This window comes from Lepisosteus platostomus, chromosome 6, assembly GCF_059453375.1.
Source record: "Lepisosteus platostomus isolate fLepPlt1 chromosome 6, fLepPlt1.hap1, whole genome shotgun sequence".
Classification (NCBI taxonomy): domain Eukaryota; kingdom Metazoa; phylum Chordata; class Actinopteri; order Semionotiformes; family Lepisosteidae; genus Lepisosteus; species Lepisosteus platostomus.
The window spans coordinates 67,558,228-67,571,369 of NC_142616.1; the positions used below are offsets into that span (position 1 = coordinate 67,558,228).

A 13,142-nucleotide genomic window follows, 5' to 3' on the forward strand; every position below is an offset into this window, starting at 1 on the left:
AGACCTGAAACAGAAGCTCAGTTGTCCTAATTAAGCAAAATATTGAACCAAATAAGTCATGCAGATCTCAGCTGGAATGGGACCCCGAGAGCGCTGTGGACTCGGCGGCACAAACGATTCACAACTCAGTTTATTTATAGCAAAATCTACCAAGATATGGTGCGCAGAAATCATTAACTGTACTCCTATGTATCTTTTACATTTGCAAAAAATGCTGTTTGAAAATGCAGGTATTACTGCTATACGACCATTTCATATATATGGTGGTCAATGGTTGGAATTCTGATTGGTGGCTTACTCGTGCCGTATAAACTAAAAAAAAACAATCATGAGGTTTGCGTGGAAATAATCGCGTGTATTAACGTGTATATCTGGGAACTCTGGGATTAGATTTCTGAATTTCGGGAAGAATGCTTCTCTTATCCCAGAATATGTGTCACAGTGCAGTAGGAAGTGCACCTCTGTCTCTATTTCTCCCTGCTGGCAGTGGGAGCACAGCCTGTCCTCTCTGGGCAGCCAGGTCTGCCTGTGTCGCCCAGTTTCTCTGGCCAGGCTGTGGTCACTGAGCCTGTACTTCGTCAGGGTCTGTTTGTTTTTGTTGTTTCTTATCTTGGTCAAATATTCGGCTAGTGTGTATTGTCTGTTGAGGGTTCTGTAGCATTCCAGTTTATGTTGTGTGAGGTATTGCTGTTCGATCTGTGATGTGATGTGGTTGATTCTGAGTTGCGGTGCTCTAGCAGTGCTGTCTTGAGGCTGGCTGGTGTCGGATCTCTGTGCTCCGGGCGCAGTCTGATGACGTCATTGCCCCGCCTGCCCAGGCTTGTGTACGGAAGTCAGCAGGAGGAAGTGAAGGCGACGTGTTGAATAGACATGAGGCGCTGAGCCCACCCAGGAAGAGTAGTTTCGTGCTGTAGTCCTTTATTTTGAGTGTGGTAATGAGCGGTCCCGGGGTGCGCTCTTAAATCGACAGTTGAGCTCGGCGGCCCGGAGGCGCTGGTGGACAGAGCTGAAAATGAGCTCCCGGGACGTGCTGGAGAGCGTCACGGCTCTCGCCTCCTACAATGTCCTGCTGCAGGTACGCTCTTCAGACTGTGACCCCCCTGCGCTCCCGAGTAAACATGGGGGAGAGTTAAGTAGCCGTTACTACAGTGCGCAGTCCTGGTCAATACCAGCGACACCCCGAGGAGGGTCATGCGCGGTCCAAGTCTCAAACATCCCACTGCGATGGCTTAGGAACCCTACCTGAAGACGAGATGATAATATCTCTACAGTATTTATCGAGACATTTAAGACGTTTGTAGTAAAATAATACCCACTTCCTGTGAAACGACACTCAAAGTTGCAAATCAGGAGTTTTCAGAAGACAGCAGTGTGTGCAGTATGAAGAAACCTAGTAAACGAGATCTGGAACTTGATCTCATCTGGTTGATAGCGGCTAATTGACCGGATGGTCTCGGAGGATCCTGGGGTTGCGCTTTTGGAAAAGGGTCTGGATATCTTGTTCCAGACCCCCGCCACTCTTGGCGTGAGCTGAAACTCTGTCGTGTTCCTTTGCCGCAGGTGCTGTTCCGGGCGCTCACCTTCGTCCTCAACGCCTTCACCCTGCGCTTCCTGTCCAGAGAGGTTATAGGAGTGGTCAACGTCAGGTGAGGAGTGGCGCCCTGCGGAGGGGTACCGTGCCGGCGTGCAGGAGGGCGAGTGAGTGACTGATGGCTCCGTGTGTTCGCAGGCTGACGCTGCTGTACTCCACCGTCGTGTTCCTGTCCAGGGAGGCCTTCCGCAGGGCCTGTCTGAGTGGGAGTGCCCAGCAGAACTGGAGACAAGTGGTCAACCTGCTGTGGCTGACGTGAGTCCCACAATTTGTCTAGCGTGTGCTTTCAGTGTCCAACAGCAGGGCGATGTTAGGCTAGAGCGGATATGGTATTATTTCTTGGGGATTCGAAATCGCCAGCAGTCTTGGGTTAGACAGTGCTTTTCTGCGCGAGGGGCTCAGTCCGAGCGTGTGGGCGCAGGTGTGACAGCTCTGCTGTGCGTGCCGCGGTACACAGTCTGCCGCAGGGGGGCGGCGAGCGGTGCTCCGTGCAGACTGGTCCGCGTGTGGAGGAAAAGGAAGTGTTGAAGATGAGTGAGCCGTTCGCTCTTTTCCCCCCTGACGTCAGCCCGCTGCTGCTCTGGGCTGAGATCCGTGTGTCACACGGCCTGCCGAGCACAGACTGTCGCCGGGTCTCAGGGCAGCATGAGGAGCCCCAGTGCCCAGCTGGGCCCTGTGAACGCCTGCTGTGCCGTGAGGAATGGGCTTGTGAAGGAAGTGTGATGTGTGGCAGCGATGGGGCAGCGACGCCCCACTGCTTCAGGTGATGAGCTGCGTCCTGGTTTTTCTTCGGGAGAGCTGGTCTGGGGGAGTGGTGTGCTGGAGAAGCTGCGGGGTCGCGGGCTGCGGGATTGTGGGAGGGGCTGGGCGAGGCCAGGCCGGGGTGCTGAGGCCGGGGCTGTTGGTTGCCGTTGTGCAGGGTGCCGCTGGGAGTGCTGTGGTCTGTCCTGCTTGGCGCCGTGTGGCTGTGGCTGCTGGAGTCGCCGGATCCCGACGCCATCCCTCACTACCCGGCCGCAGTGGCGCTGTTCGCGCTGGCCGCCGTGCAGGAGCTGCTGGCCGAGCCCCTCTGGGTCCTGGCGCAGGCCCACATGTTCGTCCGGCTCAAGGTACCGACCCAGCCCGACCCGAGTCTCGGCGGGCCGCTCTGCTGCTCTGCTGCTCTGCTCAGGCTCTCAGGTACTGACCTGGTACTCTTACAAGGGTCCGTCTGAAGGGCCGTGGGGAGGAGAACTGACCTGTACCGGCCGCAGGGCAGCCATGCTCTCCGCAGTGTCTTCTCTTCTGCTTCACAGCGCTGGCGGTCCAGCGCCTGCCCACTCCTGTCTCCCTCTCCCCGCAGGTGGTGGCGGAGAGTCTGTCCATCGTGGCCAAGTGCGGCCTGACGGTGGCCCTCGTGGTGTGCGTGCCTCGCTGGGGGCTGTACATCTTCTCTGCGGCCCAGGTGAGCGCTGCTGGGAGCAGGGGCGGGGTGCCAGGCCAGGCCAGGCCTCGCCAGCGGGTCGCTCAGGGCCTCTGTCTTTGTGTGTCTCGCAGCTGGTCTACACGGGCGGCCTGCTGCTCTGCTACACCCTGTACTTCGCCAGGTTCCTGCGCTCCCGGGACGCGGACAGGAAGCCGTTCCCCTTCCGCAGACTTGGAGAGCTCCTGCCCGCGAGGGTGGACGGAGAGGTAGGGAGCAGCCCCACCCCCACCCCACACCGCCCAGCGCACCCCGACTCTCTGTCCCGGCTCGTAGTCGCTGAAGTTACCACTCGATCGAAATCGCAACGCTTATGCTGCTCCCCAGCTCCTGGGAACCAGCGGACTTCGAGATCCTAATTAAAATTCACAGCCGGCTCGCCGTCTTCTGCTGCTTAAGAGTGGAAAATAATAGTAAGAATAAAGGTTTTGCATTCTACTAATGAACGGATAAGAAATGAAGAATGCGATTCAGAGCTCGCTGAGATAGACGAGCACAGGCTGTGTGATCATAACGACCAGGATGGGGAATCTCTGACTGAGTAACTTCCGACAGTCCGGTGTCCCAGTCCGTGGGTATTTCTCTGACTGTAGGCTGGATAAGGCCCCACCCCCTGAGCTGGATGGGCCCTGTAGCAGGTGTCTCTGGCAGGTGTCCCCCAGTTTAACGGTGCGCCTGTTGTGTGTGTCTGTGCAGCCGGTGCTGAATGGGAGGCTGGCCAGGCTGACCTGGAGCTTCTTCAAGCAGTCCTTCCTCAAGCAGATCCTCACAGAAGGTAGGAATCACGAGGCGCCGTCTGCACCCCCACACCCCCGTCGCCGCTGGCCAGAGCTGGACAGAGCGGAAGGAGGTTACGCCCCCGTCTCTGTGACAGCAAGACGGGAGACTCCGAGGAGTCTAAACATCTGGAATCTGTGAGGCGTCTTTCGCTCCTCCTCTGTCCTTCCTCTACACCCTCCTGGGGTCTCGGGCACGATCTCAAAAAACGTTTTATCTTCTTGTATTCAAGGCGAACGCTACGTCATGACCTTCCTGAACGTGCTGGACTTCGGAGACCAGGGTGAGTGAGCTTATCGTCGTCCGAACACGCCGTGTCTCAGTCCAGGGCTGAGCTCTGGTCACTCAGAGCCACTTCCTGATCAAATTAGTACAGCGTTTTTCATCAGCTCACTATTTTATAACGATGAGAGACCTAAGGCTACCGCTAACTTTAAACAGTGACGTGGACAGAGCTAACTTCCTAATTACATACTTGGCGTCTTACATACCTAACAGCTGTGACAGTGGAGCACCCTTGCTGCAGTTCTGTGGGTCGGGCCTGGCCCAGTTCTCCTTTGTCTCTGCAGGGGTGTATGACATCGTGAATAACCTGGGCTCGCTGGTGGCACGGTTCCTCTTCCTGCCCATTGAGGAGAGCTTCTACATCTTCTTCGCCAAGGTGCTGGAGCGCGGCAAGACAGCCAGGCAGCAGAGACAGGTGAGCAGTGGGACACACCTGCAGCTCTGTGCCCCAGGTACGCTGCCCGCTGGCAGAGGGGAGAGACAGGTGAGCAGTGGGACACGCCTGCAGCTCATTTTCCCGTTCGCGAAGTCACTAGAGCGCCCCCTAGCTGGAAGGGCCCAACTTTGCCCTTAATAGAAGGGTCACTGGCAGAGCCTGAGCAGTGAAAGCGATCTTTCAGAGTGCCGGCAGACCGAAACAGTCTGGGACGCCGCTGGGAATCCCTGTGACCCACAGTGATGGCACAGAGAGGTGTGCCAGCCCCCCAGGGGGTGCCCTTGATGTCCTGGGCTCCGGTACAGCTCCCCTGCAATAGATAAGTGGCAGTTTGTCTCCCAGGGGCACAATCTGAGGACGGCGTTCTTATGACACAAGAGCCCTAGTGGCCAAGCCCCTCTCGGGGAGCGATCTGCGATCCACACTCTGCCAGGGGAGTGGTGAAAGGCCTTGCCTGAGCCGCGGTGCGGCCTGCTGATTTCGCCCTCCGCCGCGGTGATGCGTCGCGTGCCGTTGCAGGAGGACGTTGCCGTGGCAGCAGACGTGCTGGAGTGCCTCCTGAAGCTGGTGCTTCTGATTGGCCTGATCATCACGGTGTTCGGCCACGCCTACTCGCACCTGGCGCTCGATATCTACGGGGGCTCCCTGCTGAGCAGCGGCACAGGTACGGGGGAACTGGGGGCGCCGGCCGTTCTTCCTTCGCTTCGTCCCGGCGGGTTTATCCCAGAGGAGCGGGGAGCAGGCCAGTACGGAGAGAGACACCAGCAATCCCAGCCAGCACGTCTCTCGGGGCTGGAGTAAGCCTGGAAACTTCACGCCGGAGGTTGACGCCAAGAGAGGGTTGTGTTCCGAAATCGCCCGGTTAGGCGCTGTCGTGTCCGTGTCTCCCTGACCGCGTTTTCAGTCAGAACATAATTCCCGGACGTTGCCCACAGTGTAGCTGGGCTGCTGGCCCGTGCTGCAGGACTCAGGAAAACCAGCTGCTGCCGTTTCCTGGCGTGAGATAAGCCCGTCCGGAATACTGCGGCCGTCTGCCGGTGTGAGCTGCCATCAGGGCGATCGGAATGCGGTTTTAGCAGCAGCCGTGCAAGAAGTGCTCACACAGCACAGCAGGTTAGCTCGCGTTAAAATAACGTTGCCTGGTTCCTAAGTCACGATGTAGGTGCCTTTCCTTGTTGCTAAAAAACGAAAGAGACCATCCACTGTGAATCTCCTAAATAATACCACAGGTTTACACGCCTTACACACGAGCTACAGTACCGTCAGCTGCGATTGCCGCCCAGTCTTTAAGATCGAAATCCATCCTGCGCTTCAGGTGAACGTTGTATTGTCAGAGGGAGCCTCGCTTATTAACTTATTTACTGTTCATGGGTGATTTTCTGATCTGTCCTGTGAAACTCGCCGGAGCTTCCACTGTTGTGGGTGTCCTGTCCCTCAGTCTGGGTTCAGGGCAACGTCTGTCTCTCTGTGCGAGTCCAGTCCCAGCGCTCTCCCCCTCCCCAGGTCCCACCCTCCTGCGCTGCTACTGCGGCTACGTCCTGCTGCTGGCTGTGAACGGGGTGACGGAGTGCTTCACCTTCGCTGCCATGAGCAAGGAGGAGGTGGACAGGTGCGTCTCGGCCCCGGCGACCTCAGCCATCACAGATCGCGGTGACTTCATTAACAGAAGAATGGCCGAAAAAACGAGAGGTGCTGTTAAGCCCATCTAGCTTGTTCGGTTAGTGAGTAGTTAATTGATCCCAGGGTCTCGTCCAGCTGCTTCTTGAAAGAAACCTGGCCTTAACAGCACGGCTGACCAGCTTGTTCCACACTCCCACCACTCTTTGTGCAGACTGTACGCCTGTTCCAGCTTGTGTGTGTGTGTGTGTAAGCCCTCTCCTGCCCCCGCAGGTACAACCTGGTGATGCTGGCGCTGTCCGTGTCCTTCCTGTGCCTCTCCTACTTCCTGACCTGCTGGCAGGGCAGCGTGGGCTTCATCCTGGCCAACTGCCTGAACATGTGCCTGCGGATCGGCCACAGCCTGCGCTACACCCGCCGCTACTTCGCCGGCAGCCCCTGGGCGCCGCTGCGCGGCCTGCGGCCCTCCCCCGCCCTGCTGCTCGCCCTGGCGCTCTGCGCCGCCGTCACCAGCGCCTCCGAGGTACGGAGAGGTCTCGGGGTGGGCGACGGCCAGCTCCTCGGCTCTGTAATGGCGCCCCCCGCTGACGGTCTGTCTCCCGCTCTGCCCCGCAGGGGGCGCTGTGCTGCGGCCGCGGCGGGCTGTACCGGCTGGGCCACGTGGCAGTGGGGGCGGCGTGCCTGCTGGCCGTGCTGCTCGTCGCCGGCGTCACGGAGACCCGGCTGCTCGGCTTCCTGCGGGAGCAGCTGCTGCACCGCCGGCGCGGGAAGAAGGAGGCGTAGCGGAGGGGGTCCCCCCCGGTCCCTGTACCCCTCGGCGGAGCGCCTGGGGGTGCACTGGGAGCGCTGGGGAGGCTGGTTTGCCCTCCGGGCCCTGGCCCAGCCCTGAAGAGGCTGCAGTGATGAACAGCTGTGGGCTCCTGGCGTGGCGGCGGTATCGGGGGGTGGGAAGTGTGAAGTCCAGCTCCTCCCGGGTCCAGAACCAGCCCCAGATGGCCTGCAGGACCCGGCGTGAACCGGGCTCCCCAGCAGCCCCGGCACGGGCTGGGTCTTCACGAGACCGGAACGAGACGTCGCAGACCCGTCGGCGGCCGCGGTCCAGCCCTGGGGCCCCGCGGTCAGGCCCCCGCGGTCAGGCCGATGCCCAGGAGGACAGCTGCAGGGAGTGACGATTCTGTGAGCCTCCAGCAGGTGGCGCTGTTCTCTGCTTTCACAGTGGCTGACAGCCGCAGGGCCGAGTCCTGCCTGTCGGGGGGGCTGTTAGCTGTTCTCACAGTGAACAGAACCGGCAGGCAGTTCGGTACCCGGGGGCTCCCCAGCTCCGGCGGTGGGGACCCACACACCTGCTGGGTTTCCTCTCGCATGCGCTCGTGAATTAACCCGAACAGTCATCTCTCTGACGGGTTGCTGGACTGAAAGCAAAGCTGTTTCTCCTGCTAGAAAGCTGGAGATCTTGAGTACAGGGCAGGTACACGGCGACCTCAGACATGTTCAGGTGCCACAAACCATGAGGGTTCAAATTAATCCTGTAATTGAGACCAATTAAGGCTTTAATTATGTAACAGAGCTGGGCTGAAAGTAAAATTGGGGTGGGGCTGCACACTGGTGAGGGTGGAGGGGATCCCCATGACCTGTAAAGCGCTTTGAGTGGAGAGTCCAGAAAAGCGCTATATAAGTGTAAACAATTATTATTATTATTAAAAGCAGCCCGTGTGGGGGTTCCCAGTGCTTGCACCAGCAGGACTCGCTGTTACAGTGTGTCTATTTAAGTTTTTAATTAGCTGCTTGTGTCAGCAGGTCTCTTGGTCGTGTGCAAGGTCTGTAGATACTGATAGGAGAGGTTGGGCAGTGTGCCTTATCTCTATACTTCTCAGGGTGTTGAAAACGATTCATGACAACTGAATTTGCATCATCAACGCTGGGTACGATCCAGGCTAAGATCCAGATTTAGGTTTTGTAACTCAGAATTAATGTACACTTGCGCCTGGTGATTATCACACGTTGGTCTATAAACACTTTATGAATGTCCCTCCTGTTAAAACAGCAGTGGTTCTTTCACGGGCGCCTGCAGAACTGTTTCTGAGGGCCCTGTGTCTTCAGCCCCCTCGCCGCTGGCAGGAGAGGTTTCCAGAGCTGCCTCTGTGTGAGAGCTGCAGCCCTGGGGCTGTCAGGTGTGTCTGTTTCCACACACCTGGGAGAGACACGTGGCTCGAGCGCTGGTTTATCCTCTTCTGTGTTACTGCTGGTCACAGACTCTGACCCCGCTGGATCTAGGCTGCAGTCTTGCCGTGGCCTTTAGGGGGAGCCAGAGGCCAGGCTCAGGGTTTATATCCGGGCCCTCATGCCTGTGGTGGGCTATGGGTAGAGACTGTAGACTCGTGCCCCGTGTTGTTAACAAACCACAGACTCTCGGCTGTCACAGAGTGCTGACTTATCTAGCTCAGAGAATTCCCCATCGCCTTTGTGGGACTCCACTGAGTGACCAGCGGAGATCTGGTCTAGTGTAGCAGGTACAAACCAGACAGACCGACAAGAATGCAGTCCCAAATTCTCGCTGGACAGCCCCCAGGTCGTTTTGGCACCTTCATCGTTTTGGGTGTGTTTGATTTTGCCTTCTTTGAGTTTCAAATGCATCAGGTGGTCAATTTAATGAGCTGAAGCAGTGCAGCGCTGGCGTGGGGGCTGCCCTCCCAGAGTGAGTGTTGCTCAGCTGCACAGATGCACATATTCCAGCACCCAACGCTGAATCAAGAGGCAGTCGGCCAGCACAGACTGCTCTGCGGAAACTGCATGTCCTGTTTTACCCCTGCTCACCCCTGCCCTGGCTCAGAGAGCTGTGTGCCGATGAGGACCTGCAGCCCTGCCCTGAAGGACGGTGTCTGTGCTGGGTGGCGGGAGGGGTGTACAGACAGCGGCCGATGCAAACTCCACACAGCTGTGCCCAGATTCCCACTGGGCACCCTCTGGAGTTGCTCACGATGTTTATTCCTGAAGAATAGCTGATGGGAATTCTCTCTTTCGTTAAACCTTGACATGGTGCCAGAACTGTTTTCTCGTTTGCGTGTGCAAGGTAGACCAGTAAGCCCGTGCGTGCGTTGAGCTGACAAAGTATTCTGATCAGATCAGATCCCTCCCGGCCGTAGCAGGAGGAGCCCGGAGAGGTTCGGTTCTGCCTGGGGGCTCGCTGGCCCGGAGCGCCCCGCGCACTGCTGGACGACACTGACGAGCCTGTCTGGACCGCCAGGCGGCTCGGTGCCGGGCCTCGCAGGACCAGAAGCTCCCCGTGCTTCAGTATATCGAGGGAGCCCACCCCACGCGCCCCGCCACTGCCAGCAGCACCAAGAAACAACGTCGCTGCGAAGACATTTCGACCGCTTTCGCTCTGAATCTCTCACTGTGCGTCCGTCACTGGGGGCTCGGCACAGAGCGCGTCGACCCACCTGATGAAACAAAAGTAAAATCACTGTCCTCATCGCGTCGAGCGAGTGAGACATTTCTCCTGTTAAGGTTCTGTAACTCAGCGGTCCTGCCAATAAAGCTCTCCGAGTTTGAATTTGAGTGCGCGAGGGAGGGGCAGTGAACTTCCCCGTGACCAGGGTGTCACGTGGGGGGGGGGGCGTCTTCTATCCCAGAGCTGCCGCTGTGGAGCCGACAGCCGGTGTGCATTGCGGGGGTCTTCGGAAGACCAAACAAGAAACTGTTTGTCTCCCCATCAAACATGTTGAGCAGTATTCAAGCAGAAGAGTTTGCGAGTGTGTCAGTGAATATGTGTGAGTTTGCGAGTACTTAAAAGAGTATATATGAACACATCTCATTAAGTTTAGACAAGGTAACAGTGCGTCTGTCCACAAGACCCCAGTGTAGACTTTCACCTGACTCACGGAGGGAGACGCTGGCATCTGATTCTGTCGGGACTATACATCTAAAGCCCCCTGGGGTGACTGGGACCCGATCCCCGCTGCCTGGAAATCAGCCCGGACACAGTGAGCGCCGCTGCAGACGCGGATGTGAAGGACTCATTACTGACGAAACAGGGCGCCGGCCCGCGCGTGGGTGACCTGTAGCATGCATGTCGCGAGTCGATCCTCGTTCACGCCGCTTCAGTGAAATTTTATTTCATATATTTCTTCCTCTCCAAAGCGGGCGTCTCTGTGCCCGAGTATCCACTGGGGCTGAGGCCGAGGCACGATTTCGATTTTTAAGAACTTTATTTTCTTTTCACAAACAAACACAGGTGATCACACAACAGAAAGCTTTGCATTAATTTATATATACTTAAAACAGTATATACGAACACATCTCATTACGTTTAGACAAGGTAACAGTTACATAACAATAATTTATCTTGTGCAGGTGCCTTTTTCCCCAGTCATTTTTCATCACCAGTGACCAGTGAAAACCGAGCTGAAACAACAGGCTTGCGATCGCCTCTCGGCGCTCCGGATCAATAGTCCTGCGCTGTCTGGCGGCTGGTCTAGAAGCTGGAAGAGTGGAGGTGCTGGTCGCTCGACTCGCCCCATCGATCACGGGGTTTAGCGTGAGACCAGTTTGAAGTGCGTCGTGTCAGGCGACGGCGTCTGATCGGCGTTTCTCCCTCTTTCTGCACGTGTCGGAGTGAGAGTGACCCGGCCTGCGGACACCACAAGCCGGCCCTGCTTCAGCCCCGAGAGCGTCCGCGGAGCCGCTCTCCGGTGCGCGCACGGCCACACAGGCCAGACGAGCAGGTCTTGGTGACGCCATGTAGCTCGTTGATCCCCTTGATCTTGAAGGAAGTCGGGGTACAGCACCGCTGAGCTCATTGGGTGGCTGTCACTGGGTGTCAATACTTCGGTTGTCTCCCCAACCTTAAATAAGTACGGTACATATGATCAATAAGCGTTTAGTGGCTCAGATTTGCAGTGTCTTTTTGGGAACATTGTATTTCCGTTTCGGTGCTGTAGAAAGCCGCGTCTGTTTATTCGGGTTGAATTTCTGTCGCTGCCGGACGCGCAGGTGGGGTCACGGGGCGGAAGGCTGTCTGAACCCGGGCCCGACCCGGATTCACACCGCCCGACAGAAGGGCCCACCTCGGAGGACAACCGGGACCCCCCCGAAGAGAGACCTCCGCTGTCGGTGCTGCAGCGAGCCGGTTTTAGGGGAGAGCGGCGCATTTCCAGCCACGCTAGAGCAGGGAGACGGAGACGGAGCGGTCGATAGTCAGGCTGCGCTGCAGTGCGCCAACCCACATCTGAACTTTTCACATGCTGCCCAGGGTTTGAAGGGTCATAAAGAAATGTGTATGGGGGCGTTTCAGACAAAAGCAGTCCTTCTCCAGTTGTTAAGAAACGTCCTGACAATACAATTATTCTGACCATTTAAAGCTCGCATACAACATAGAAACCCTTGTTATTTTTCAGCTCGCTAGAAACGAGCCCAGGAGTCGGTACTCAGTGTTAGATCTTTATTTGCGTTGAGCTTGCTAATTCGTTCACCGAGCTGTACAACAGACGGGGATGTGTATATCATCAGAGTGCAGGTAGTTTATTATACGCAGCACGAAGACCACGCGTACGCGTGTGAAAAAAAAAGCTCAGAAATCAACAGAACGCAACAACACAACACACCGAACCAGCCCCGTTCACACGAGGCGTACTGCAGGGCTAGAGGGGACGGGAAGACGGGTTCCGCTTCCGCGCGCAAGACCACCGTGTTGAAATGTGACCCGATTTAAAAACAGCAGGAGACGCGAAAAGAGAACTGCGGGCCAGCGGACCCGCCTGCGTCACTGTCCCCCAGAGGGTGCCGATTTGTCGAGGCGAGAAATCCGACACGTCATTTTCCGGCTCCGTCGCCGGCCCTCGCAGAGGGGTCGACAGACTCTCCACAAGCGAAGGACGATCGCGTTCACGTGAATGCGTTATGGTGCCGGAATCGCTGTGTAGAGTTATCAAGTCTGCAGGCCCTAGAAGGCACAGACAGCAGCTCATCGATCCCCGGATCTCGTCCAGCAGTTTCTTGCTTTTTGAAAGAAGCCACAGTCTCGGCTTGAGCGACATTCCCACCACTCTTTGTGTAAAGAAGCGCCTCCTGTCCTGATTGGGGGCTCTCATCGAGTTCAGGTTTCACGTTGGAAAGTGTTGTCCCGTGTACCCTGAGCACAACGACACGACGGGTGACACAGCACATGAGATAACAAGTGCCGCCCAGCTGTCTTGAAAGAAGCCAGGGTACCGGCTTCAACACCAGGGCTGGGCGGCTCGTTCCACACCCCCACCACCCTCTGTGTACAGGAAGCGTCCCCCCGGTTCTGGGTTTCAGGTGCACTTCCGCGTGCGCGCGCCTGCGTTCCGTCGGGACCGCCGAACGCCCGGGCACGAGACCGTGTGTCCCCGAGCCTCTGCACCGCCGGGGACCCGACTGTGGGTCCGAAACCGCGCGGAGCCGGACTGACGGACAGAAAGGGTCTGACCACCCTGACCGCACTGACGTCCTGCGGCCGTTTCCTCCGCAGCAGAGGAACATCGCAGCAGCTGACCACCCCCTCTCCTGCTCTCTCTCTCTCTCTCTGGGGGGGACCCGGAAATCGCGTACCCCGAAGCCCGCGCTCGCTCGTCTTTCCTCCCCCAGCAGAATAAACACAAACCGCTTCGCGACAGGCTGTCGTGGGGACGGTGCAGACGAATGGAGTCGCTCTCCACGTCTGTCGCAGCGCCGGTCTCAAGGATGGTCGAATACCGCCGCGTCCTTCACGCTGCGGTCCTGCAGAATGAGCTTTCTTACAGCCAAACCCGTGCGCCACGACACAGCATTTACACTAACACTATACACTGACACTACTAACACTAAACACTATACACTAACACTAAACACTATACACTATACACTATACACTAAACACTATATACACTATACACTAAACACTAAACACTAACACTAACACTATACACTATACACTATACACTACACACTACACACTACACACTACACACGAATCA

The 13,142-nt window shown here is 57.1% G+C and overlaps 1 protein-coding gene across 1 annotated transcript; it reads left to right on the forward strand.

The window, feature by feature from the left end:
- Positions 1 to 802: 802 nt before the first annotated feature.
- rft1 (RFT1 homolog) lies at positions 803 to 8,196 on the forward strand. The gene is made up of 13 exons (XM_088637192.1): positions 803 to 1,075; positions 1,561 to 1,646; positions 1,730 to 1,846; positions 2,511 to 2,700; positions 2,934 to 3,035; positions 3,128 to 3,262; positions 3,750 to 3,828; positions 4,063 to 4,113; positions 4,400 to 4,530; positions 5,071 to 5,215; positions 6,055 to 6,160; positions 6,442 to 6,691; positions 6,784 to 8,196. The coding sequence occupies exons 1-13, from the start codon at positions 1,013 to 1,015 to the stop codon at positions 6,949 to 6,951; spliced, it is 1,623 nt and encodes a 540-aa protein (XP_088493318.1). The 5' UTR covers positions 803 to 1,012; the 3' UTR covers positions 6,952 to 8,196.
- The last annotated feature ends 4,946 nt before the right edge of the window (positions 8,197 to 13,142 follow it).

What these genes read in the sequence shown, in the direction of transcription:
- rft1 (XM_088637192.1), top strand. Translation starts at nt 1,013, where the DNA reads ATGAGCTCCCGGGACGTGCTGGAGAGCGTCACGGCTCTCGCCTCCTAC. An exon ending in CAAGCAGATCCTCACAGAAG is followed by an intron (nt 3,829 to 4,062) that starts GTAGGAATCACG and finishes CTTGTATTCAAG; the next exon opens with GCGAACGCTACGTCATGACC. An exon ending in CCTGCTGAGCAGCGGCACAG is followed by an intron (nt 5,216 to 6,054) that starts GTACGGGGGAAC and finishes CCCCCTCCCCAG; the next exon opens with GTCCCACCCTCCTGCGCTGC.